The following is a 25,551-nucleotide window of genomic DNA, read 5'->3' as shown; positions in this document are numbered from 1 at the left end:
TTACACCATATAAACATCATACCATTGCAACCCTAGTGTAAGTGTGGTAAGTGTGTTTTTTCCAGGCCTGCAAGTAACGATTATCTTCATTATTGACTGTTGTGCTTATTTATTTATTTATTTTGATGTATCAGTTAATGGTTAAGCAAAGGGTCCCCACACTTAATAGTTTTAAATAATTATCAGAACAGATAATGTGAATGACAAATTTTCCAGAACCCAAGCAGATGTATTTATCATAAAGATAATCCATTAGAATATAAAACATTATAATTTAAAAACAGCAAATCCACATAGTTGTATAATCCAGATCAATGATTTATAATTTGTCAAACTAATAGCCAAGTCATTTTTGATCAACTAGTGCACTGATCAAGTAATGATTTCCACTTTAAATTCAGCTTTTCTTGTTAAATAATCACACACGATCTTCACACTGAACGCAAAGTCTCTGATTTTTAATCTTGAACAGAAAATATTCACATTTGTTTTTAATGCAGCTGTGCTCTACGCATTTCAAATGTATCTTGGTCCACTCAGTACATGAAGAGTTACAGCCCTTGCAACAAACAAACACGTGGTAAAATCTCAAATCTGTTTTAAATAACACATGGCCTAGTAAACACACATCTGTTTCCTAAACATGGTGCTTGCAACAGCTGCTGAGCTTGGTAGGTCTCTGTCAGTAATACGACACATCTTTGCCTACCTCCATGTTGCTACACTGTTGACAGTGAATCGAGTAAAGTTAAGCCTCTTAACTACAAAGTTTCAACCCATCTCGGCCATGTGGAACCAAAATGGAACGTTGCTCTCGGCGATCCAATCACATCCGTATTTCACTTCCTGTCAGAGGGCACGCACACACACGCGCCTTGCGTCATTACGCATTTCCTGTTCTCTACGAAGTCCCCCCTCTTCTCCTCTCCGTCGCGCCGTGAAGTGGATGTTTTGGTGAAAAATACGGTGTCGAAAGGGGACGTAAACACGTTTAAAACATGACATTTCGATCGAGTGGGACCTAAAGTGCCGTACTGGGGGAAAGAGGGGCGTGTTCGGCGAAGGTTTTGTGTTTATTCGTGCATCGTATTCTTTCCGCATGTCCGCTTTCTTCGTAGATGGTCTCCGGCGAGCGTTGTCTGGCGGCGGACGACGAGTTCTCGACGAGTAATATGAAGGAGATGATCGGCGGTTGCTGTGTTTGCTCAGACGAGAGAGGCTGGGCGGAAAACCCGCTAGTCTACTGCGACGGACACGGCTGCAACGTCGCAGTGCATCAAGGTAAGCTGTGCCGTTAGCTCGGCTAGTAGTTAGCAGCTAGCTTGCAGGCTAGTTAGCGTTGTGTTGTTGCAAGGTTATGGAGCGCTCCGTGTGGAGCCACCTCCTCCGCCTGCCCTCACCAAGGCCAGGCTGAGGTCAGGCTCGACTAATGCAGCGGGGCAGTCCGCTGATTCGGCTGAGAAGTTCATTTAGGCTGTTTAATCCGCCATGGGCGATAGTTGGCCGCTACCTCATGAACACGCTCCTGGCTGCGAGTTGTGCTACTATTTTATAAGCCTGTCAGAAGCTGTCAAGTGGGACATATGGAACGAGGGAAGCTTCAAAATATGTGGACCGTCCCACTGTATACTTAACAAAACTCCATCCTGCAATCGATAAGGATGTGGAACTTCATCAGACTCTGCTTTTTAAATGTTTGAATCCAATATTTTGAATGGTGCATCCAGCAAAACAATGACTACAAATGGCTACATATTAGCTGCCGGGACAGTGACAGTGATGTTGTGCTGCCAAACCAGTGCTCACCCTGGATGACTCAGATGATGACGTCCACTGTTTACAAAGTCAACAGCTGGCCATGTGCACATTTAGCAAACACAGTAGGTGTTAGAGTGTGCACTTGGAGCATGGGTTTGTTTGTCACAGCTTGTCAGTGATTGGATGGTTAATAGGCCAGACAGGAGCACTTCTGTAGAAGAACAGAAAAATTGTTTGCTACATTTCAACATTCAGATGTTGTCAAATGATTTGTCTTTGCTGGTTTAAAGTTACAGAAACTAACCTTAGACTGTGAAAATGGTGATAGGACATTGTGTTTTCTAATCAGAGACAGGGTTGTTTTAAATCTCGCAGTATTCCACATCAAGGTTGTATGGTGTTGTAAAGTACTGTAGAGAGAAACTGTCACACTGAGCATAGTGAGTGAGCATGGAATGCTAGTTGTCTGGGCTTTGTTATACTTAGTATCAAACGTACACTACCAGGAATCACAACTGTATTGTATCATCACAAGGTCTGTCCATAACAAAAGCAGAGCTTTTGAAGCTTCAGTACAAAGTGTCACTAAACACTTGAAGCTGTTGAATGTTTTGGTTATCAGACGACAGATAAAATGCATATCAAAACACAAACCTGCTGTTAAACATCAAGTCACTTCCCAAATGTGGTCTGGTTAAATGTCTGTGCTTCAATAACTGACCATGGAGCACATGGCATACTTTATTTCATGTGTAATGTCTTGCAGAGACACATAATGGGGATGGTGGGTGGGTGACATGAAAGCCACATCTTCCTCCTTGAGTGAATTATTGGTAGCAGACGAGCTGCACTGTATTAGATAAGAATACGCAGGATATTGATTCAGATAAGAAACGGCACTCTGTCATATCATACGTTACCTTGTCCAGATCTGCTACTGAACCACAGTTATGGCAGCTTCTTTTTAAATTAAACATGCTTGACAGATAGTATTAACTAGAGACAGTCAACAGTGTCTACAAGAGTTGCAATCGTATGAGATTTTCATGGTAAGGTAGTCTCTCAGAAAATGTCATGGTTACTTGGCATCAGGATGTTACACAATTATTGTTATTGTTTTAATGTTCAGTTAAAGAGTCTGTTATAGGAATAAAGAACAAGTGCTTTATATATTTATCATTTCATAAAATGTGTCCCGGCAGACGTGAAACGTGATCTAAACTCACATTTTTTAATCACACAAATATCATAGAATTCAGCACTGGTGATAAGCAGATATACACTGTATGATAACAGTTAATACCATTGTAGACTGTGAAATTGCTATACTGCTATACTACTAACCCTAGAGTCAAATGAGTAAAAAATTATTTTAGTCAAAATCATGGCTTTCAGAAGTATACTTAAAGGGTAACTCCGCCAATTTGACACATTAATGTGTGTCCAAATGTTTTGAGGAGTAGTACGGCATATGCGAAAAAGTTGTAAAAAGCCTTTTGTGGCTACAGAGGATGCTCCACATAATCTGATAAACTGCCCCCAGCGATGTCACTCACTGTGGCTTTGTTTCATTGTGGGTAATGTAGGCATCAGGTTTTGGTAACACAGCGTTACAGGAGTGCAATGCTAGAAGTGTAGACTCGAGCATTGCTCTCCTCTCACACTATTATGGACAGTTCAAACACAAATGCTCAAAATAGGTACAGAAGAATCAGACCTATTGCAGTTTTTATTCTGCTCATTAATGCCTATAATACCCACAACCTGCAACTTAGCTGCTGAGTGACATCACTGGAGGAAAATTATCAGGTTACATGTATGTAATAGTACTCACAAAGACTTTTAAACACACTAAAATGTTTAAAATCAGTGGAGAATTTAATCTTTAATTTAGTATTTTTGTTATGTGTATGTACATACTCAAAACAGGATTATTATATATACCATGCAGTTTAGGCAGGGCTTAGGTATGAGTACTTACCTCGTGAGTGTGGCTGCATGCTACGCAGGATGTAATAGACTTCCAGAAACAAGCACAGTCTCAAACGTTCGATAACAAATCTATGATGAGTAACAACATGTCTCCTGTGTGTTTGAGCGCTCCTTTGAATCTAAGAAAAATGCTTAAAATAACAACAAAGTGTTCAAACTGTATAATTAATGTGGCATGGGTTAGCGTGGCAACAAATTAAAAATTGTAGTGATTGGATCAGCAAGACATTATTATTAAAATCAATCAGGCATTGGTCCAGATAGTCCTAATCAACCAGGACTTGAGGATTCGTCTGTAAATCTGGTCACCTGTTTCTTAAGTTGAACTTTTTCACCTTTGCATGTTTTGTTCTCAGGAATCTGGATTATAGCTCTTTATATCATTGGATTATGGGCTCTGGTCAGATCAGACATAATCTGAAAATGTGTAGAGGTAGGCTATTTACGGGTAGTGCTGCCACATCTAGAGTAGCGCTGACCGTATGGTGCACTGCATCCTCAAGTCTGAGTCGCATCAGCATCAATGAAATCGAGTTATAACTCACAGAAGTATGTGTGTTTTGAAGTTAAAGTCCATCATGTAAATCATATTGTTGGCTAACACAGTGTCATTATTGAGAATTGACAGAATGTTATAGAATGTATGAAAGTGAAGAGATACAAATAGTGACAGAGTCTTATCTGACCTTATGAGAACGCTTTAATATAACCTCTACCTACCAAAATAAAGTTTTTGCATCTGATAATTGTTTTGATCTTTTTCATGTAATTTTGTGGGGGAGACATGGTAAAGATTATGAACTGTCTGAAAGCAACATAAACGTAAAGCAAACAATAATCACTAATCACTACGTGTGTTGATAATAATGCATTGCCACCGATTCTGCCATGGTCCCATGGGCTTAAGATATTTTCTTGCACTCCAAAGTGTGTCAGCTGTTGGTAGCATGATATGAAAACAACAACAGTGTGTTCAGCAGCCTGTCAGATCAAAAAGCTGCTCAGTTCTGTATCCGAATCAGCACAGTCACAAGTTTGCCTTCTGGCAGGTTTGAAGGTAGTGGGATATTTGTTAAGATTTTATCAGTTGTCATCAAGTTTGATGTGGTTTCATTATCATAGTGTTAGTGAATTCTGTAGTCTTTTACTGTGGTTGTTATGACTCACTTTCATTCCCTCCCTCCATCTCTCCTCAGCCTGCTATGGCATCGTGCAGGTCCCCACTGGTCCTTGGTTCTGCAGAAAGTGCGAGTCTCAGGAGAGAGCAGCCCGCGTGGTGAGTCACACGATCCAACTATCCATTCATCATTTATGAGTGAAGTCCTGGAATAACAGGGCTGTCTCTTAAAAAAAGGTGGTGCTCATGCTAATCCTTGAACAGTCCTTTCATTTATAGATGAACTAAGAAAGCAGTGGCAGGTGAGGGCTTGTAGCAGGCCAGTTGAAATAGCACAATGCGTGATGAAGTCACTGTAATATTTGTTAAAGTGAAACTCTCACCAAAATGCAACCTAGGCTTTTTTGTGAATGTATATGAGTCAACCCTTCGTGTAAAAGCATAATTACGTCAAAAGAAGCACTTGTAAGATTGACCGTATCTTCGTTTTCGGCTCAAATTCATTTTCAAAGAGAGTTCTATGGGCACATCTAAGCTAGCATCAAAATCGCTATTTTTAAAACACTAAGAAGGCTCGACACAACATGAAACTTTGCTTGTATTATCACCAGGGTCTCTACACATGAACGTGAGCATTGAGAACATTGTTTGTGTGCATAGAGCTTGCAAAAAAAAAGTTTTTCAACAACTCACGTTGGCTCAACTCAGAAGCTCATGGCAGCCCAGACATACTCGGGGATTGACATGTCTGGATAGAGTGTATATGATTCAGTTGTGCCATGTGTAGAGACCCTGGTGATACTACAAGCAAAGTTTCATGATGTGTCAAGCCTTCTTGTGTTGTGTTTTAAAAAATAGATGTAAAAAATGTATTTTGATGCTAGCGTAAAAGTGCCCCATGCACTCCCATTGAAAATGAGTTTGAGCTGAAAACGAAAATACGGTCAATCTTAAAAGTGCCTCTTTCATCATAATTATGCTTTTACAAGAAGGTTTGACTCATTCACATTGACAGTAAAAGCCTAGGTTGCGTTTTGGTGAGAGTTTTACTTTAAAGTCTTTAGAGTCCCACTGTTGGCAGCCCTGTTCAGTGCCAGTCATTACCGTTCAAGGAAGCACAACACGTAATCATCGTCAGCAGAACATCTCTGGGTACCGAAGTTGGTTCTGAACGTGATCCGTCCACTGTTTCTGAATATTTTAGTTGTCCGTTCACTCTTGTTTTTCCCCAGCTTCCCCAGAGGGATTCTTTATCTTTTGCAGTGTAGAGTTTCCATGGTTATCCAAGTTGTCCCGACATTATCTGGGGATAACGATAAGGGAAAACTATGCCACTTGCCGTGAGTCAGTCGAGCTTCTGCTATGCAATGAATAAACCTTCTTTTTTCTGGAAAAATCTTGATGGAAGGCCGAATAGTGTAGTAAAAGTGAGGTTTATCGGGAACCAATCCAGATGTGGATGGTGTCATTTTCCCACAGCCAGTCAGTACTTGCTTCAGAATTGTAAGTTTAAGGTAAACAACTAGTATATTGTCAGTTAAGCTGACCTCTTTGTTTAATATTTAAACAGGCAATAATCAAGTTTTTACTGTTCGGTCACATAATGAGGTAACTGCTGATCATAATCACTTTACAATTCTGGTATCATCGACATAAGATTGGTTCTCTATAACTGTTCTGGATCTGCTTATATGTCTCTGTTATAAGCCATTTTTATATTGGGCAGCAAGCCGCCAATTTACCAGTCCTTTTGGTGGCTAGGTCCGGTGTTTTAGACAGAGGACTTTGGGGTCTGTTTTGGTCCGCCAGTTTGCCACCTCGGAGGGTACAGTTATTTCCGCCTCGTCTGCTATCTAAATCCGAGGCGTCAATGTGCCGGCCCCTGCGTGAGATGGGTGGAGGTGTTGATGACCCATGCTGTTGTGCGACCCACAGCAGGGGAGTTTTCAAACCAAGAAACTGCTGATTACAGCAGTCAGTCCATCACTTCATCCGTGGACATAAAGATGAGCAACTGGACAGCCGCTGAGATCCAGGAGACGCAACGTCTCCTCGGCCTGTGTAGCTGTTTGTGTCTGCTTGTTGTTGTAGTGGCAAGCTAGGAACTTTCAAATTAAAAGCCCACCGCTAAGAACCCAGTTCTAAACTCCAATGAGGTGCAATGTAAAACTCTTATTTTGAAGACAAATTCATTGTCACTGTTCACAGCCCAACTTCGTGCTTCGCATCACGTCACGTTTACGCCTGTAAGATTGGCCTTAACTTGGAGCAAATGTGTCACCTTTTCTATCTAAAAAGGGCTATATACTAAATGAATGAAAAACTTGTGTTTTGTGTCCGGTCTTGTTGGAAGTCGCCACTCTGAGGAAAGGGAGAACAATGCATTTGTCTTTGCAACAGTGCTGGCAAAAATGATACCACTTGGAAACGCAACAGAAAAACTGTCTGTTTCCATTTTAAAATATAAATGAATACAATCAAGTACCCAAATAAAGATACTGGTGTATTGCCTGGCCATACTGCAAGTATTACTGGATGTATGTGCATTATGGCAGTGCAGTAGTCCAGGTGTTTAGGAAGATGACGTTACACTTAACAGAAGGCACCTCACAGAGCAAGGACTTGTATTGTATTGAATAATCATAGACCAGTAGCATGATTTGTGTTTGAGACTTGAAAGCGTGTGTGTGTTGTTTAGCCCACCATGTCTATGTTTATTCTATTTCTATACAGCTTGGCAGAAGCTACTCTATCAAATGCATTGTAAAGGGAGAATTATATCAGAGATTTTCACACAGCTGCCCCTTTACTGCCACTTTTTGTGGAGAAACAGCCTCCCCCGGCAGGATTTTCTATGGCATGTCTTTTGAAATTAGCCTGCCTGAACCTCCACGATCTGTATTTTCTGTACCAGTTACCATCATATCTCACCAAATGGTTTTGAATCCAGATTCAAATGCTCTATAAAAGATTATCATGGGTTCCAAGCCACTATGGCATGCAAACGTTACGCTCTTAATTGTGCATCCGCATATGAAGATGCCCAGGAACATGGGGCCTGGAAAGAACTGCATTTCTAACTATCAATGCTCTCCACAGATCTCTGAATCATGTCACCATATTTATATGTTTTTTATTTACTCAAACTTGGCACAAAAGCCCCAAACTGGTGAGGCTTGTTGAGTTTAAACTTAATACGACCTCTGCAAACATCTAAGAGGCTGTCGAGATTTTGTCAGGGTAAGATTTACTTACGTGGCTGTTGATACAGGTGCTAGGAATGATCTGCCTACTGGCTGTATGCATGTGTATGCACATGGCAGAATTTAGCGGGACAACTAAGTTTTCCTTGAAACAACATCTGATGAATTTACATGGCATTCGAGAAATGAGTTAAGGGCAGATATCTGACAACAACAAGGTCGCTTCTGTGCATGTAAACATTTCAAACATTGCAGAGCTGTTAAGTGTACAAATTTCTTTACATTGAAGCTGATGCCTGAGGGGCTCAGCAGCCAGACTTCCTTCACCTCGAAGGAATCTGTGTACAAACATGTTTACCCAGCATTCCAGACAGACAACATGGGGGAGATGGTCCTTTAAAGATAATTAAATATTCTCGTATAAAATAGTTAAAGGAAATTGGTACCCATGTATTTATGTATATTCAGGAGTAATGAAATTATGTGGAAAGTTAGCTTGTAATTATGAGTAATTTTCTGATTGACATCAGGAAAATGAAAGGTGCATGAGATCAAGTAAAATTCTCAACCCATCATTTTTTGAAAGGGATGAGATAAATATTGACCAAGAACCCTTATTTTACTCTAATTTACCAATTAACGCATCAGCTGCTTAACCTGAATTGAGTTGTCTGAATTGAGTTGACCAGTAGAGCTGGTGTCTTGTGATTCTGTTTTGTCTAATGAAGGCTAATAAACGAAGGGTATTTACACCGAAAGCATTTGAACAGTAAATCAGCAGATAAAGTGCAGATTTAGACACATTTTGGCTTGAAGAGGAGATAAAGACATTTAATCCTGCGCTTTCCTGAACAGAATTTCATAGTGAATAAAGGAGGAGCACAGAAGAACTGTCTTGTTTGTGAGGCGTGAACTTCAACACAAATTCGGTGAGAGAATGAAGGGAAGGAAAAAAAGAAATGAACAACAAGTCTTTCTGGTCCGTTACAGATCACACACACATCGTTCTCTTTGTAACATGTAACTGAGGCCTTAAGATGAGCAACACCAGTTTATTTGTGAGTTGAGGCTCAGAGCAGCAGAAATAATCGCGTGACGACTGGCAATTGCAGACACACACGCGACGACGCTAGAGAGTTTCTGCCCTCGTGCTCCAGTGAGGATAACTCGCCAGTTCATCTCCTATACTGTCATCTTTGTCATGCTTGTGTGTTTGCCTCATTCTGTAAGTAGATGAGGTTGGTTGTTTCTGATCTGGTGATTCCTCTTTCCTTGCAGAGATGTGAGCTGTGTCCCCACAAAGACGGAGCCCTCAAGAGGACAGACAACGGAGGTAGAATCCCTCACACACACACACACACACACACACACACACACACACACACACACACGCACACATCTGTGCTTAGCCTCTTGTGTATTTTGTCATTAGTTGCATGTCACCGGCAAGTTTAAGGGGTGTGAGCGTGCTGGGAGAGTTATGTTGGTGTTTGTTGTGTGTGCGCAGCCTCTCCACCGTCCTTGCCAGTCCATGGTTTATGAGTGTGTGTATGTGTGTGTGTATGTTTATGAGGGGGCGGGCCAGGATGGGTATAGTGCATGGCCTGTGAGGAGTCTCCTCTCTGGGTTCATTGGGAGGTCAGCTTGGTGGAGACTGTAAATATTCTGTGTGTATGTGAGTGTGTGTGTGTGTGTGTGTGTGTGTGTGTGTGTGTGTGTGTGTTTGAGTCAGTCAGAGAGAGAGAGGCACAGCTGTGGGATTGTGTCCAGGCCTGCAGGGAGGCATCAGGACAACACTAACACACACCGTTTTACTACTTTCTCTTTTACTTTACCCTTCCCATGACCCCTCTCTCCCTCTCTTTTTCCTCCCATTTTTCCTCCCACCATGTCTTTTTCCCCCACCGTCCGTTTCTCCACTCATGTCAGTTCCTCATCACTTGTTGCTGTTATTTCAGGTGGGACAGTAATCAAGCAGAGCAAAGTTATTAGTCTGTATGATCCAGGATCTTAACATATAGCAGACAGAGAAGAAGGAGAAGACATGCTTCTTTAAGTTGAACCTGTCTGGTGAATGTTTGCCCTGTTTGCTCTTGGTGCTCTAACTATAGCAGAAGTTTGATGATAACTTAAAAAGTTGAAATAATTTGCACAACAAAAGGTTTAGCATTATGAATTTAAGTGGTTTAGATGAGAAATCAGGAAGAGGACCAGTTCCTACAAGTCAGTACTAAGAATACTGACTTCTGGCAGTATGGATTATGTATGGAGACCATAAATGACAATGAAGAGCAGCAAAACCTAACATTTTGCAAGCGAGACCTAGCCAGTGTTTACACTTCTTCTTTGAAAATTGACTGAAACACGTACTACATGAATGGTTCATTCAAATACATGTGTGTTTTCTTTTAAATAACATGTAAAATAACAAGAAATTTAGATTTTCTCAATTAAACTAAATCAACTAAATTTCAGGCGCACAGATGCCACCACTGACAATGTTTAGTCATACTGAACAGATTTTTAGATGCACGTGCAACCAAAACAGTCACACCCTGGAGTCCTGTGTCATGGTTTTGGTTTACCACAGAAGCTCATAAAGCCATTGTCATGAACTGAAAGTCTTTTGTTTCTTTTTTATTTTAAAGATTGACATCGCAGCGCGTCAGATTGTTTATCATCAAAATTGAAGCTCCCGGTCTCCACACATCAGACTCCGATAACTACTTGGAGTGAAGGATGTTTGAGAAGGGATGCTTTGTTGGGTTTTTAGGTGGTAAAAGTGTGAATGCTCAGTTTGAGGAGGAAGGCTGTGCCACTTTTATAGTCCTGTTTTATAGGCCTCTTCCAGATTCTTGGAGGAACTTCAAAACAACAACATGCCCCCATTTTGCACCCGCCGACTCCCCTCCGTCCCGCCCTCTGCCCTCCTCCCCCGTCCCGCTCACCAGGTCAAAGGCAGGTCAGGGGTTCAACTGTAAGTTTAAGCCTGTTTTTGTTTCCGCTATGGGGGAAAAACAGACACCTCCAGTGTGGCAGTAGACTCCCACCTCCATTTGACCTCCCACCGACCTCCTCCTGCTCCTCCTCGGCTCGTCGTCAATTCTGCTGCCACTCCACCATGCCCCACTGTCATCCCACCGCCCCCAGTTTGTCTTCGCTGACAGGCAGCTGTGTGTGTGTTAGGGCTCAATAAACGGCTACTCAGATAGATTAACTACCAGTTTGCAAATTAAAAAATTTACTGCGCCAGACCACGTTTAGGTTGTGTTTGGTTCTCTAGGTTGAGGCCAGTATTATTCATTATTGCCTTTTTCTTTAGACCACTTTTGGTTTAGAGAAAAAAAAGTTTAATGGGCTGACAAGGAAATTCACAGAGTCTGGAAGCTTTATTTTATCTTCATAAATGGTCACAAAGAGGTTTAAAAGGAAATACCTTGGACATAAGCATTCATCAAAACTCCACTGGACTCTGTGGACTTTAATAGCTTCGTGCAGATAGAGTCAGGGGAAATGAAGTATAATGTGAGAACTGGGACCATTATCGGCTGTCTTGGTTTGATTGTTTGATTCATGGCAGAGTTCAAAAGGCGCCCCCCGCCCCCCCAACTCAAATAAACCAGCCAAAGCACAGAAGCATAGCAAAGTCAGTTATGCATCTAGTGAAGAGACGTCACATTTTTTACAGTCTGTGTCATGAGTTACAACTCTAAAGAATGTGCAGCAAAGGGCTTGTTTTTTGTTTTGTTGTTTTTGTAATTGGCTGATAAAAATCTGTAGGTGTAGGTATGTTTTGTGCTCTTCAGGTTATCAGTACTCTGAGCTTACTGAGTTTTGCCACATTAGTAAAACTCGCAACCAGCAAATCAAATGCGAGGATACATGACACAAATTCTGCACACTTTTGTTACAATTAAAGACCTTAACAGATGGTTTATAAATCTTTATGCAAACCCTGAAATGTTGCCACAACTACCTCGTGCTGTCATACATGATCAGAGACTGATTGTTTTTGTGTGTGTCTTTGCAGGCTGGGCTCATGTGGTTTGTGCCCTTTACATACCTGAGGTCGAATTCGCCAATGTCTCAACTATGGAACCCATCGTACTCCAGTCTGTGCCTCATGAACGCTACAACAAGGTAACTGTATTCAGCAGCAGATTAAGACATTTACAGTGTAATTATCAAGGATTTAATGTGTTTTCAATTAATATTGTTCACTTAACCATATGTATGTGTTTGTGTAGACATGTTATATCTGTGAAGACCAGGGCAGAGAGAGTAAAGCAGCCACTGGAGCTTGTATGACCTGCAACAAACATGGCTGCAGGCAGGCCTTCCATGTCACATGGTGAGACACACTCACATCACATTAACCTCACAAAGACAAAGAAGCAGATTGTTTCTTCAGTTCTTCACTGAAATTCTACTAAAGGCTTACACATAAGACATACGGATGAGTACTGTAGCGCAGTGATATTGATAGGTACGTGTCCTGCGACTCTGACATAAGGACACGGTCAACTCACTATCCATATTTGATCCCTGATAATAGATATATTTTTATTGTCAGTGTACATCTACAACAAAATTGAGATGAGATGCTCCTTATTAGTGCAAATTGTGAAAGTGCATACATAAAAACATTAATACTAAGATAAAAATAGATAAATAAAAAAAACATAAAGTCCAAGCACGCACCTCACATACACCATGTCATTCAAGTTATTGCACACTCACCAGATTGATTGATGGGATTAATGAAACACTGTGAAGAACAAATCTGAATTGAAATAATTATAAAAGAAAACTCACTATCAAGACAGAAAAAACTCTGGTTTCCGACCATCTGCAATGTGTGCTAATATCTCAATCATCATGATATGAGTATAGATAGATGGATCGATAGATACATATATAGATATATAGCAGATGTATATATGTGTGTATTGATGTGTGTGGGTATGTGTGTGTTTTTTCACATGTTCGGACTGGCAACTTGAGCTTCAACATTTTCTGTGAATGCACTTTTTGTTAGAGTTGAGGTTTCTTGAATGTATTTTTTGTTTTTCCATCTCTCTGCCACAGCGCCCAGTTTGCAGGGTTGTTATGTGAGGAACAAGGATCCGATGCAGACAATGTCAAGTACTGTGGATACTGCAAATACCACCACAGCAAGTTGGTAAGTGTCCTCTCATATTTTTTGTCCTTTTGTCTTTTGATATTCTAAACCACAACACTCTCTGACTGATGCAACATTAGACAATATATACAATACAATAATAACAATGTTTTTTGTGTATTTTATTATGATTTGGTATTAAGTTTAATATGATAAATCTTTAAGCATTTTTTTTTTGTGAATAGGCTGGAAGAAATGAACAATTTGACATTTGTTCATAGTACCTTACATGTCTCGCTCTCCAGCTTTTATTAGACTCATGTATACACACTTTCCCCAGCAACAGAGCATTGATATCAGTATTAGTATGAAGCAACTTTGACTTGTAGCAACACAGTGTTAGTAGCATGTGACTATACAATAAATGTGATTTCTGTTTTTTTTTCTATCCACTAACTTACTATGTATTCAACATACTTGCTTTCCCTGAGAGATACCTTTCATCCTACTGAGAGATGACCCACCATTACTTTTTCCTTTTTCATTTCTGTTTACGGCCCACTCCTTGGCCTCTTTTTTCCACTTCTCTTCCAATTTTTCCAACTTTTCCTCTGTTGTCTGTTTCCTCTTGACCCTCTCCCTCCTTCAGTCAGTTCCTGGTCTCTGTTGGCCTCTGCCCTCTTTCCCTCCATCTGTCTCTCCTGCCCATATTTCCTTCCTCTTTCACCAATGAATCAATTCCTCCACTGCTTGCCTCTGTTCCACCTGTCTTTTACCCTCCATGTACCCCTTTCCATCTACTCTTTTTCCCCCTCCATCCTCATCTCTTAAATCTCTGTAACAGTGGCCCACCACCCCTCCACTCCCGTGTCTATTAAGCCCAGAGTGAGTACGGCAGGTCGGGTTTGCAGGTGCTGGATGGGCCTGGTTTTCACTGTAAGGTCAAACCAGGCCAATAAGGTTTAATCATTATTTATGTGTTTCAAATTCCTTGGGAAATAGAATTTTAGCGATTTATGTCTTAGTTTTCCCACTGACGTGTCTCGTCAATTAGCTTTTATTATTTGGTGAGCAGGTTTTGTGCTCCTTTACTTGAATTGGACACATGCTTTAAATAAAACAGTTTGGTCAGTTTAGGGCTGTTTTTAGAAGTCGATTCTACTCCTTCTCTCAACAGTGTAAGAGTAGTAAGAAAAGTACAATTAGTAATATGATTTAGAAAGTTTCTGTACAGTTTTTCTGACATACAATTGTCATTCACTCTTTAATGACAGAATTACTGCTTTCTTGTCCCTGATCACACCTCATCTTCTGTAGTCGGTCTGTAGCCTGATAGGTGGATAGCGAGCCATTGTTGAGCAAGATTCAATCAGATAAGGGGGGAATGAAAAGGACAGGACATATCAACATGCAGATACGACAACTGGATACACAGAGGAGACGCGTTTTCAGCATACTCATCCAATGTCGAGATGTCCTGTTGTGTTCCAGATGTTGTTCTACCACCCTTAGTTAACAACCTATCGCAAGGTACTTGGGGAGGGATGCAAATATTTAAAAAAACAAAAACAAGACATGATTAATATGATTTCTGGAACAGTGGTAGGATGGAACCACAGGACAGACTTTAGTATTCACACACATACACACACACACGGATGACATTTTGCAATGTTAACAAACGCTGATGGAAAGACTCATGCTGTTATATTGATCGTGTATGAATGGCTTTGGATGAAGGGGCATAATGTCATTAAGCTGGGATTGTATGGATGACAGGAATGCACGAGAGGGAATCAATGATGAGGAAAGCAATGTTGTTAGCAGAGTGGGTTTCATATAACACCACTTGATGGATGTTTACGGCATGTTAGCAACATATGGGATTTGACTGGACTCAGTCAGCAGCTGAATCTAATTTCAAACTTAGATTATCCTTGTTTAGTCTGGACCACAGTGTTTTATCTCAAGAAAACGTATGAGGGGTGTTACGATTTCAATTCTACGTCCAAAATCGATTGAAATGAGCATTCATTTTCAATTATCAAACCAAAAGCAGGACCGGTGATTCTCACAGTATTGTTTGTTTTCTCTCCATCCTTGCTGAACAGAAACACTACTAGCAGCTTACACACACACAGGCATGCAAAAATGTCATTTTAGTTCCCCTCTTCTGTGTAGTGATTGTTCTTTTGGTTTTGTGTGTAACAATTTGTTCCCAATTGAGTGGAGAACTATATGTTAAATAAATATTGTTGATGCATTTTAAATAAATTATTTAAATTTGACAATATGGCAAAGTGGTATATCAAAACATGTTGTTGTTGTTCTGAGAAGAATTTGGAAATGTGAAATGAAACAAATTGTCTTAAGATGCTTAAACATCAGGACTTAAATGTCTAACAATGGTACAGCCGTAAGAAGTGAAAAAACTACGTGAATCTGAATTTGCATTTGAGGTTTTGGAAAATCTTGACACCCCTTTTATTTATGAATAATTTCCTTCAATGTAAGAAGTGTAACTGCACTCATTGATGTATCTGCTTTACTTTTTAAGTCTCCATTGCTGGCACTTGGCTGAATTTCAAATCTTTGTTGACAGTTATTGGCAAATATTGTTGTATAACTTTGTGTCACTAGCTGTTCTGGTCTTTAGCAGTAAAAATATGTTGGCAATGGATTGAAAGTGTCTCAAAATAGATTGCTACAATATGTTGTTCTTTTTCAGCCTCCAGCTATAAGATTGAATGATGATCTAGTGTTTATGAAGAGGTTTTTAGTGTCATTCAGTAGGAGCAGTAAACTCTGAACTCTGCTACATGTTTACTTACAGCATGTCAACATGGAAATCTAGATTTAGATTTCTAAAGCAAAAAAAATCTCCTTGTGCCTCAGACAGTGAGCTGTATGTGAGGCCAGAGGAGGCTCTTGGTGCCTCTGAGAGAATCAGTTTTTACATGAAATGCCAAAAGTAACCGCGTCTGGTCATAGATCTGTACTTTTGAATAGAGACTGGATAAACATGAGCCTTGATCTATGCCTGGAGGTAATGTGGCTGTAATTTGAGGATGTAGTTGTTTATCGCCATGGAAACGGATACTATGAACTGAAGCGAGCTGGCTTGGGATGAGATCGATAGACACGTTAAAAGTGTCCCATGATGCCTCTTTAGATCCTAGTTTTTAGGCAAAGGAGCTTTAAAACAGCAATAAAAACACAACTTATGGTTGTATTTTACTGTTTCCCTTTGATCCTTTTTTTTATAATGTGTAGAATTCATGGTTGTTCAATTGTTACATTTTGTCTGTAAAAGCTGAATAAGGATTGGCTATTTTTCTTTTTTTGACAGTGGAGGAATAATGTATTTTTGTTTTAAATACCTACAACCATCATGCATTTTCTTACTCAGTAGTGACAATTAAGCTATTTTCTGTGATCAATGCTCAATCAGTGACAATGTTTTTTGAATGTTTTTACATTTTGAGTTGTCTTTGAGTTCAGTCTTTTTTTAGCAAAAGTTTTTGTTTATTTATTTTTTTTATATCATAGAAGTCTCTTTTAAAATCTTATTTTAGCCTTTTTTTCTTTGGGCTTCATCCAGTAACTTGGAGTTCCTCTTTACTTTTTTAGCGAAGGAGCAGGGGCCGTGGTAGTAGGTCTCAAAGCTTAAGTGACACTTCCACTCAGTGTATGGATAGACCTCCAGACGAGGACAAGAAGGTAAGACAGCCCTCAGATCTTACCCTCTCTATGCCTTCAACCCTCAGCTGTGACTCCACTGTTACACGCTCACACTGTGGAGGGACATGCCAATATGCAGTAAAATCAGTGATCGAGAATCATTTTCAGCTGCTCTTACAATGACTTCATAATGAACATTTGAAGCATTTAAGCTGTCTTTGAACATATTTGCAGTACGTTTATGGCCAGTGGAGTCTCAGAAGACAAATTTGTTTGAATTAGAATGGCAAACGAACAGTAGGTGTGACGTTTTTGGACATTTGTTGAAGAGTCATGTTCACAACAAAGATGGCAGATCTTTTTTTCTGGCTCTGACATGTTGACAACTAATCAAAATCCAGCTAATAACTATCTTGGGTCTGGAACATCACTTTTAAGTCCCTTGGTTACATAAAATGATAATGAAATGTTTTGAAAGGGATGAATGGCCTTGAAAGTAATGCACTTTGTATCAATATTTTCCAGAGTGAAAACCCAAGCTTTAGATGTTTTTGATTTGAGCATACTTATTTGACAGGAGCCTAGAAATGTGTTGTACCTGAGAACACATTAATGTGTCCAGTTTTACTAAAGAAGGCCATTTAATATCACTGAAGTCCTTTCATCTGATGCTTGTTTAACTACAGCCAGCCTATACCCACCAGCCTCTAATGAACGCTACATTAGTGTGACTTCATCAGTCACAGCTGTTAGCAGAACATGTAATCACAGGCTGCGAAAAATCAGGATTTGCGGGAGGTGTCGAGTCATCTGTTCCACTTTTTTGTTTTTGGTCATGTGTACAGAGCCCGTTTCACAGCAGAAGCCAGGACCCAACTGAAGCTGAATTATTGCCGCATGTTTAAGTAGTCATGAACACTTGTGATGGCTGAGACTCCCATGTCCAACTTTACAGGCCTGTAATAGAGTGTAAATAAGGAGGTACTCAAGCAGACACATGACTGTCCCTTTACAGTTAAGCTGTTGAGAGAGAGAGAGAGCGCATAGTGTTGCCTTTTCATTGATTCTAACCACCAAACTCGACCCTGTTTGGATAGCTCCTTGGAAATCCATTCTGCCTTTCTTGAATAACAATCACTGGGAAGAGTTTAAAGGATTCAAATATTGACGTTGTTTTGACTGGTCATGATAACTACTATTTGCTGAACGATGTATTGTCAAAGAAATAATTAATCACTGATCATGATGATACAACAGCTTAATAATGCAGGTACACCTTTTCAAACACCAGTGATCTTTTTAATTTGTAAGAAATATGAATTGGAATGAGAAACAATATTAAAATGTCCTAGAAAAATGAATCATTAACAAATCAAAGACGAACACTATAATGGAAAAAACAGCGTGGTTGTTTCATTTGTTCTGGCACCATGTTGGCAAAAATGTTGGTAACATTGTTATGTAAACAAACGGGCATTGTCGAGGTCAGCGTCAGTGATCGAGTTCATGCACACATCGGTAAATAGAAATTGTATATGCAAAACTGTATACAATACCAGTGGATGATTCATGTGACAGACCTAAGGTTAGTGTGTGAAGTCAGCTTTATCAAGTTACTTATAGCACACACAATTGTCGCAAAGTGCATTGTAGCAAACAAAGGACAGTCAGATAAAACAAACAAGGCCAATTAACATACTCAAACATGTGACACACAGCTTGTGCATGTGTGCGTGTGTGCGTGCGTGTGTGTGCGTGCGTGTGTGTGTGTGCTCGCGTCCACATGCTATTGAGCCCCTCTGCCTGGCTTTTGTTAATGCTGCCATATTTGCATCAGTTAGAGTACCCCCTTCTCTCTTTCTCTCTCAGACTCTCTCCCTCTTTCTCTCCCCATCCACATTCCAGGGTCAGAGATCAGTAGGCTCAGATGTGTGTGTGTGTGTGTGTGCGTGTGTGTGTGTCCACACATGCATTTGTAATGTGGTTTGGAGACTCAGATGTATACCCACCTCATGTTAGACCCTGCAGTCAAACTACAGCAGGGGCTAAAAGATCCCCCACACTGGCCGCTTAGAAAAGGCCTGCAGGAAACACGCACACACACACACATTCACACACACACACACACACACACACACACACACACACACACACACACACACACACTCTCTCTCTCTCTCTCTCTCTCTCTCTCTCTCTCTCTCTCTCTCTCTCTCTCTCTCTCTCTCTCTCTCTCTCTCTCTCTCTCTCTCTCTCTCTCTCGGACACTCACTCACACAAACACATCCATACATACACAATGGCTGGTCAGAAATCCTGCAGGAAACTGCACAGGGGAATTCCTGCCAGGCCAGGGCGGATTATTTTCCCCCTTACTTCCTGTTCCTCCGTATCCCCCCCTCGTCTTCCCTCGCCGCTCCTCAACCCCCATCACCTCTGTGTCTACACCCTCTCATCTTCCTCCTGAGGCAGCTGTGTAGATTTGTGAAGCATTTAAAATACGTTCTATCAAATTAACAGGCAGTGATTTGTTATTGACCCTGGCCTTCTATTTGTGATATAACAAAGCAAAGTTTAATTAATTTAAGTCTTGTCTTTGCACATTAGAGAAATGAAAGGTAAATAATTAATGGACTGGACAAGTAACCTTTATTTAAGTGTGGTGTAGATAAAAAATGCTAAAATGTATGGAATTTCTGCTTCTCTTCTCTTCTTCATTTGATTTGTAGTTAAACATTTCAGGACTTTTGGAGAAACAAAGTGATTTGAAGATGCTCTGGGACTTATCTGTTGGCATTGTTCACAGTGGTCTGTCATTTTTTGATGAAATTATCAATACATAGATAAACCAGTGGCAAATATATTGATAATGACTATATTCGTAAAAGCCCTAATTGAATACATGTGATTACAGTGACCAAATGTAAAATGACACCAGGAAAAATAATAAAACTAAACTTGAATGCATGTGTGTTTTTAGAACTGTGAGAAGACAGTTATACGGAATAGTGTTTATGCCCTACAATTATTATTATCACTCATGAGAACCGAAAAACTTTTAGTACTGGAAAGAAAAAGATACGGTTGACACATTTTGTTGGCACCTTCTCGTGTCAAAATTAGCAAGCATTAAATGATCATTATCAGAACATAGAATCTTTGAATATGAGCAGATGGTAAAATAAGCAAAGTGACAAAAGACATCTGGAGTCTGGACATTTTTGTTTTCTCTTTAACTGTACGAACTCTGTGAAGATCAACGTTTTCAGAGCCGCACGATCGGCATTCGACATAGACGGAGAGCATTTTCAGCCCACCCTTGTGTTGCTCATTGCTCGGGAGTTTGTTGATAAATAGACATGGCCCTCGTCCTCTGCCACCTCTTATATTTACCCCACACAGTCTCAAAGAGCACTCGGACATGTCAAATGATTAGGCTGCTAATGGTCAGCAACAGAGAAAGAGGGGAAAGGACACGCTGAAAGGCTTTGTCACTGCCTGTATAATCAATTGACCTGATTGATAAGGGTGTGTCAGGGTTACATTGTGTGTGTGTTATGTTTCCCACGCCCAGTGCTTCGTGTGTGTGTGTGTGTGTGTATCTGTGTGAGTGTGTGTCTTTGTGTGTGTGTTATCCGACTCTCTCCGCTCAGCCTCTGTCCATCAACACCTACCTCTGGAATGTTAATGAAAAACAACAAGGGAATCCCAAAGAATTTACCTCTCTGTCTCTCGCGTTTTCTTTTCTCGCCATCATCTCTCCTTTCTGTTGCAGTTCACTGTCTCTGTCCTACGTTTGCTTGTTGTTATTTGATTTTGTAGCCTGTTTTAAAGGTAGGCACTATTGTTTTAAAGTAGGACTGGACAATTGGTTGATGAGTCAAGCGACAGGAAATTGTGGCCGCTGCCTGAAAGTTGAAGAGTGGAATCGTTAGGCAAGAAGCCATTTTTTTCAGTCATACCGCTTCTCTTTTTTTAGTGTGCATCACTGCATGTAGGAGCAATGAATGAGCAACAGCATGGCATGCTATTAACTGGAAATCCTGATTTAGGGACATCCCAACAAACTGAAATTATTTTGGGACTAATTAATTGAACAAAAGTGAGAACATTTAGCTTATTTCAGTCTCTTGACTTTTTGTTGCTGTTGCTTTTGGTTTACATCACTGATGAGTGATTATCTATAGGTCCAACTGTTTGACAAAGTAAGCAATCTAAAGTCACCACCTTGGGCATGTAAAGAAAGCTGCAAACAATACAATATTTAATGACTGACTTATTATTAGAAGTCACTTTTAAAGGATAAATATTAAACAATCGCTGCTTTTCTTTGTCCTTTATAATGATAAGTGAAGAGTGTTTTTTCTCTGGATTAAAGGGGTGTTGCTTTGGAAAATTAAGGGCATTTTATATCTTAAAATGTGTGATCAAAAACTAATCGCAGATAATGGATGATATAAAATGTAAAATTTTATAACCGTTATTAACCGTAGGTTAGAGCCCCTCAAACAGTGAAACGCCTGGAGTTCAGTCAATACTTGGGATGGACCAGTTATCAACATAGCCAATCATCCTGGCTAATATTGGTGCTTTTTTCCAATTATTGCTATCAGTGTTTTTTTGTGTAATTTATTTAAGAATGCAATACTATGGCCCATGTGTAGCATTCTCTCAGTAATACCCTATCGACACTGAATAATCTCGATCTTCAATCTAACTATTGTCTGAAGTAAGAGGAGGGTAGAAGTATAAGCAGCAGGATATTGGAATACTGAAGTGAAGCACCTAAAAATTGTATGCAAGTACAGTACTTGCTTCATTAGTTGTTCTAAATCATGACACCAAAGTTTTTATTTTTTTCTTCAGTAGTGTATTGGTTTCAAATATCAGTTATTTGTTTTACTTGATTACTCATATTCTGCATCGACATTGGTTGGTAGATCCCTATCAATGTCAACATGAGTTCAACCATTGTTTGAACTCACACAACGCTTTTTTAATGAGAACCCCATGTTTGGAAAATAATTTTTGAGGGAAGTGTGTATGAAATGACCAAATTGATACAGAATATATGCCACTGTCAGGCACAGTGGAATACGGCGATATTAAGAGCTTTAAAAGCTACTGAACAGAAAACTAAAAAGAAAAATATTTGCTAGTTGCTGCCTGAGTTCAAGGATATTACAAGAGATATGCACACCATCAGAAATCTTAACCCCTGAGCGTGAGCGGAAGCCAGCGTGCAGCGAGGTTACAGTAGAGTTGCTATCTCCTGATTTGGCTGATGGTGTCTGTTAACTGCCAGTCACAGAGGAAGTCTGGTTAAACTGTCACCAGCCTCTCCTCAACGAGACTGTGGTGGGGAAGATGAGGGGGGAGGGGCAGGTACGTGTGTTTCAGAGTTGTCATGACACTGAACATTACAAGCATGTTGAGTCCCATGTCGTCTCTCAGGATCGCTGCATATTTCCAATGCTCCTTGGAGAGAGAGTGTGTGTGTGTGTGTGTGTGTGTGTGTGTGTGTGTGTGTGTGCGTGTGTGTGGGTGGGTGTCCATGTTAAAGTGTATGCGAGTGTACGTGCACCTGTCTGCAGAGAGGTGTCAGGGTGCGGGGCGTGCGTGTGTGTGAGGTGTAAATGCGCTGGCACCCCGTCGCCACATCAGGGGTGCGAGAGGAGGGTGGCAGCACGTGCGATAGCAAGGGTGTAAATTGAGCTGTGATCGTCCAAGAAGCAGGATATGATTGGATGAAAAGACGAGACCTTGTGGGCTTCGGCGCGAGGCACTTATACACACTCTCCCTTAAACTGTAGCCTGCTGATTCCCCCCCTTAAAATCTGTCCTCCGTCACTCTCTTTGTGTTTGTGGATCTCCAGGCTTTCATCTCAGACCGAGCCTTTGAAATGCAATGCTCTCTCTTTCCGTCAGCCACACATATACTCACTCTTCTGTGCCCATATCCTAATAACTCCTTTAGTTTGTTTTATTTTTTGCCATCTCTTTGGCTTTAATCTTCCACAGAACACTTGTGGTGGACTCCACATTCAGAGTTTTTTCCTAATGTTTCTAAAATGCCATAAAATAATGGTTGGAGAAGGTCTGATTTTTCTCTTTGTGTCTGTCTTTATTTCTCTCCTCCCTGTATCATGTCTTAAGCAGCTTCACCCATCTGTTTCTCCTTTTTGTTTCCTTCTCTTCCCCACTTCAGAAACACAAGGAGCGGGACAGACACAAACCGAAACACAAGAAGACGATGGACATGTCGCCCTCCCTCGTCCTACCAAACATCATGGTCCCAGACAAGGTTAGGGCACTCCTCTACTCCTCACTCCTTTGTTTTTTGTGGCCAGGCTGGTAAAATATTACAGCAGGGGTGTTTGGTTGACTTTTTCTTTTCTTCTATCAACCCTCATGGCTCTTCCTCTTCATCCCTCACACATCCTGATCTTCCATTGATCTTTCTCCTAATTTTGGTCCTCCCTGTTCCGTTGCTTCTTGTGCTTGCTGTCCTCCCTTTCCGTTCAACCATAATTTTTCATTGCACTTCCTCCCGTCTCACCTTCCTCCTCCAGACCTTCAACAGCAGCAGCTCAGGGGGAGGCGTCAACTCTCTGCCGGCGCCCTCGCAGAAGCGGATGGACGATGGCACGGCCCGTTTCACCACCGCCAACTTTCAAGAAGTGTCGTCGGCACTCTCCAGCGGCAGCTCCAAAGACAGCTTAGCTGCAGACACTGGGAAGGTGACGTCCGAGGCGAAGAACAAGAAGAACAGCAGCGGCAGTCACACGGTGGGACAGCGGGGCGGCCGCAAGTCTCTCACCTCCTCAGGGAAACCCCTCCCCTCCGCCGTGGTCACCATGGCAACCTCCTCCACGTCTGCCTCAGTTTCCACTGGGCCTTTCCACCAAGGTGAATTGATAGCTGCAAATGGTCCTGTATGTTAATTTTCCCAAAGCTGGGAATTAACCGTGCAGTTACAAAAATGGAAATAACAAATCACCTGGTGCTCCCGCTCTCTGAAAATCTGCAAATGCAGCATATTTGCAATAACACATAAGTTATTAAAACCCAAATAAGAGTGTGTGTGTGTGTGTGTGTGTGTGTTTGTGTTTGTGTGCTGTGTCATTTTCTGGATCTTGGCCAGACACCAGACTTTAGTGTGTGGCCATGATAACGGTGTTTCGTCTCGACTGGCCTCTGGCTCCTGTAATCGGGGGCCCAGTCTGGGAAGAGAAACACAAGTGCACACACAGAAAGAAAGAACATGTGGGGAGGTCAGGACCTGAAAGGAGTCGGTGCTCACACTGAGCTCCTGTGTTTGGTACTATCAGGACCTTGAAGCCTTTGTCAGGTGTGTGTTTGTGCGTGTCTATTAGACAAATGTGTGTGTATGTTTTAAGTGCATCCGTCCATTTGTGTGCTTTCAAGGCAGTTGGTCTTTTAATGGGAGGACTACATGATGAGAGAGGGCTGACTGTACTGCAGATAGACGGCGGGAGAGCAGATAAAATGCTTATTTTGGTTATCTTGTGTCTGCTGCTCCCATGATGATGGAAGGGAGAGTAATTTGGAAACTTTTGCAGCTGTAATGTCTGTTTCTCTACTGCTTCTCCATCTCACATGCCGTTCCATTTTATCTCCACTTCTCTCTTTTGTCCACCTCATCGTCTCTATTTTCCACCTGTCTCTCATTCCTCCAGGCCTCCTGTTGACCAGTGCCAGCAAGACGCCCTCTGCTCCTTCCTCCTCCGACTTCCTAAGCTTCTCAGATGCATCGTTGCGTCCCGGGGGTGGGACTAGCTTCTCCTCCCCGCCATCTTTCAGCAGCTGCCTTGTGAAGCCGAGCTCAGAAGGTGGAGCTTCAGAGGGAACAACGACACTCTTTGGTTCTCTGATGTCCGCCACTACAGCTTCTGCAGGTACCAAACGTTTACAACAATTTACAACATCGTTCACTTAGTGCTTTGATAAATTACACTTATGGCACCACTTAATATTACAGCTGAATTAAAAGCCAACCCAACAGCCCTAATCAATGTTTGCAAAGTGAGTTTCTTGATTTATGCTTCAACTGTAGCGCCTCCTTTTTAAAATATCCAGTGGTGTCACACGTACAAATGTTGAAACGAGGCAGGTAAGCAAAGTAACACAATGTACCAGCCTGGTATTAATGTTGGGTATATCTCAGTAATGCAACAGTAATGAAGGGCCAAAAACAAAGATTAATAACATCTTTAGTAGTTTAGTAATAACAATAGTATTTTGGTAACTATATGGTAACCTGATACGAATTATATGGTGATAATAATGTAATGAGTTTATATAGGTTGATGTATTCACAGTTTTACAGAACTGGTAATTACCATTTTTATAATGTTGAAATTCATCCAGTAGCACTCATTGAATTGATTTTTGGCAAATATTACCTGGTTTCACTTTCTAAAATGTTAATTGCATGTTTTTTTATGATAGTGAACAGACTGTTTGGGTTTTGGACTGATGGTGAGATAAAACAAGCTATTTAATTAAGTCAACCTTTGTTCTTGGAAACTGTGTTGGGACTTTCCCCAAGTCTCTGACATTAGATCAGACAACTAATAGATTAAATGAGTTAGTAACGAGCAGATTGACTAATCGGAACTAATCGCAGCCCTGATTTACAAGAGAACTGATGACGC

At 40.9% G+C, this 25,551-nt stretch overlaps 1 protein-coding gene across 4 annotated transcripts in view; it reads left to right on the top strand.

Moving 5' to 3' along the window:
* The first annotated feature begins 881 nt into the window (after positions 1-881).
* mllt10 (MLLT10 histone lysine methyltransferase DOT1L cofactor) overlaps positions 882-25,551 on the top strand; it is a 47,140-nt gene continuing 22,470 nt past the window's right edge. For 3 of the 4 annotated variants that reach the window (XM_037078924.1, XM_037078923.1, XM_037078922.1), the window contains exons 1-10: positions 882-1,281; positions 4,947-5,026; positions 9,349-9,403; positions 12,101-12,210; positions 12,318-12,421; positions 13,159-13,252; positions 16,823-16,912; positions 23,082-23,177; positions 23,446-23,782; positions 24,574-24,792. In XM_037078924.1, coding sequence (XP_036934819.1) covers positions 1,119-1,281; positions 4,947-5,026; positions 9,349-9,403; positions 12,101-12,210; positions 12,318-12,421; positions 13,159-13,252; positions 16,823-16,912; positions 23,082-23,177; positions 23,446-23,782; positions 24,574-24,792 — 1,348 coding nt within the window. In that variant the 5' untranslated portion in view covers positions 882-1,118. The remainder of the gene's footprint in view (positions 1,282-4,946; positions 5,027-9,348; positions 9,404-12,100; positions 12,211-12,317; positions 12,422-13,158; positions 13,253-16,822; positions 16,913-23,081; positions 23,178-23,445; positions 23,783-24,573; positions 24,793-25,551) is intronic. The other variant, XM_037078925.1, reaches the window with a different exon arrangement.

This window comes from Acanthopagrus latus, chromosome 19 (assembly GCF_904848185.1).
Source record: "Acanthopagrus latus isolate v.2019 chromosome 19, fAcaLat1.1, whole genome shotgun sequence".
NCBI classification, from domain to species: Eukaryota; Metazoa; Chordata; class Actinopteri; order Spariformes; family Sparidae; genus Acanthopagrus; species Acanthopagrus latus.
This window is presented reverse-complemented; position numbering and strand designations above follow the sequence as displayed.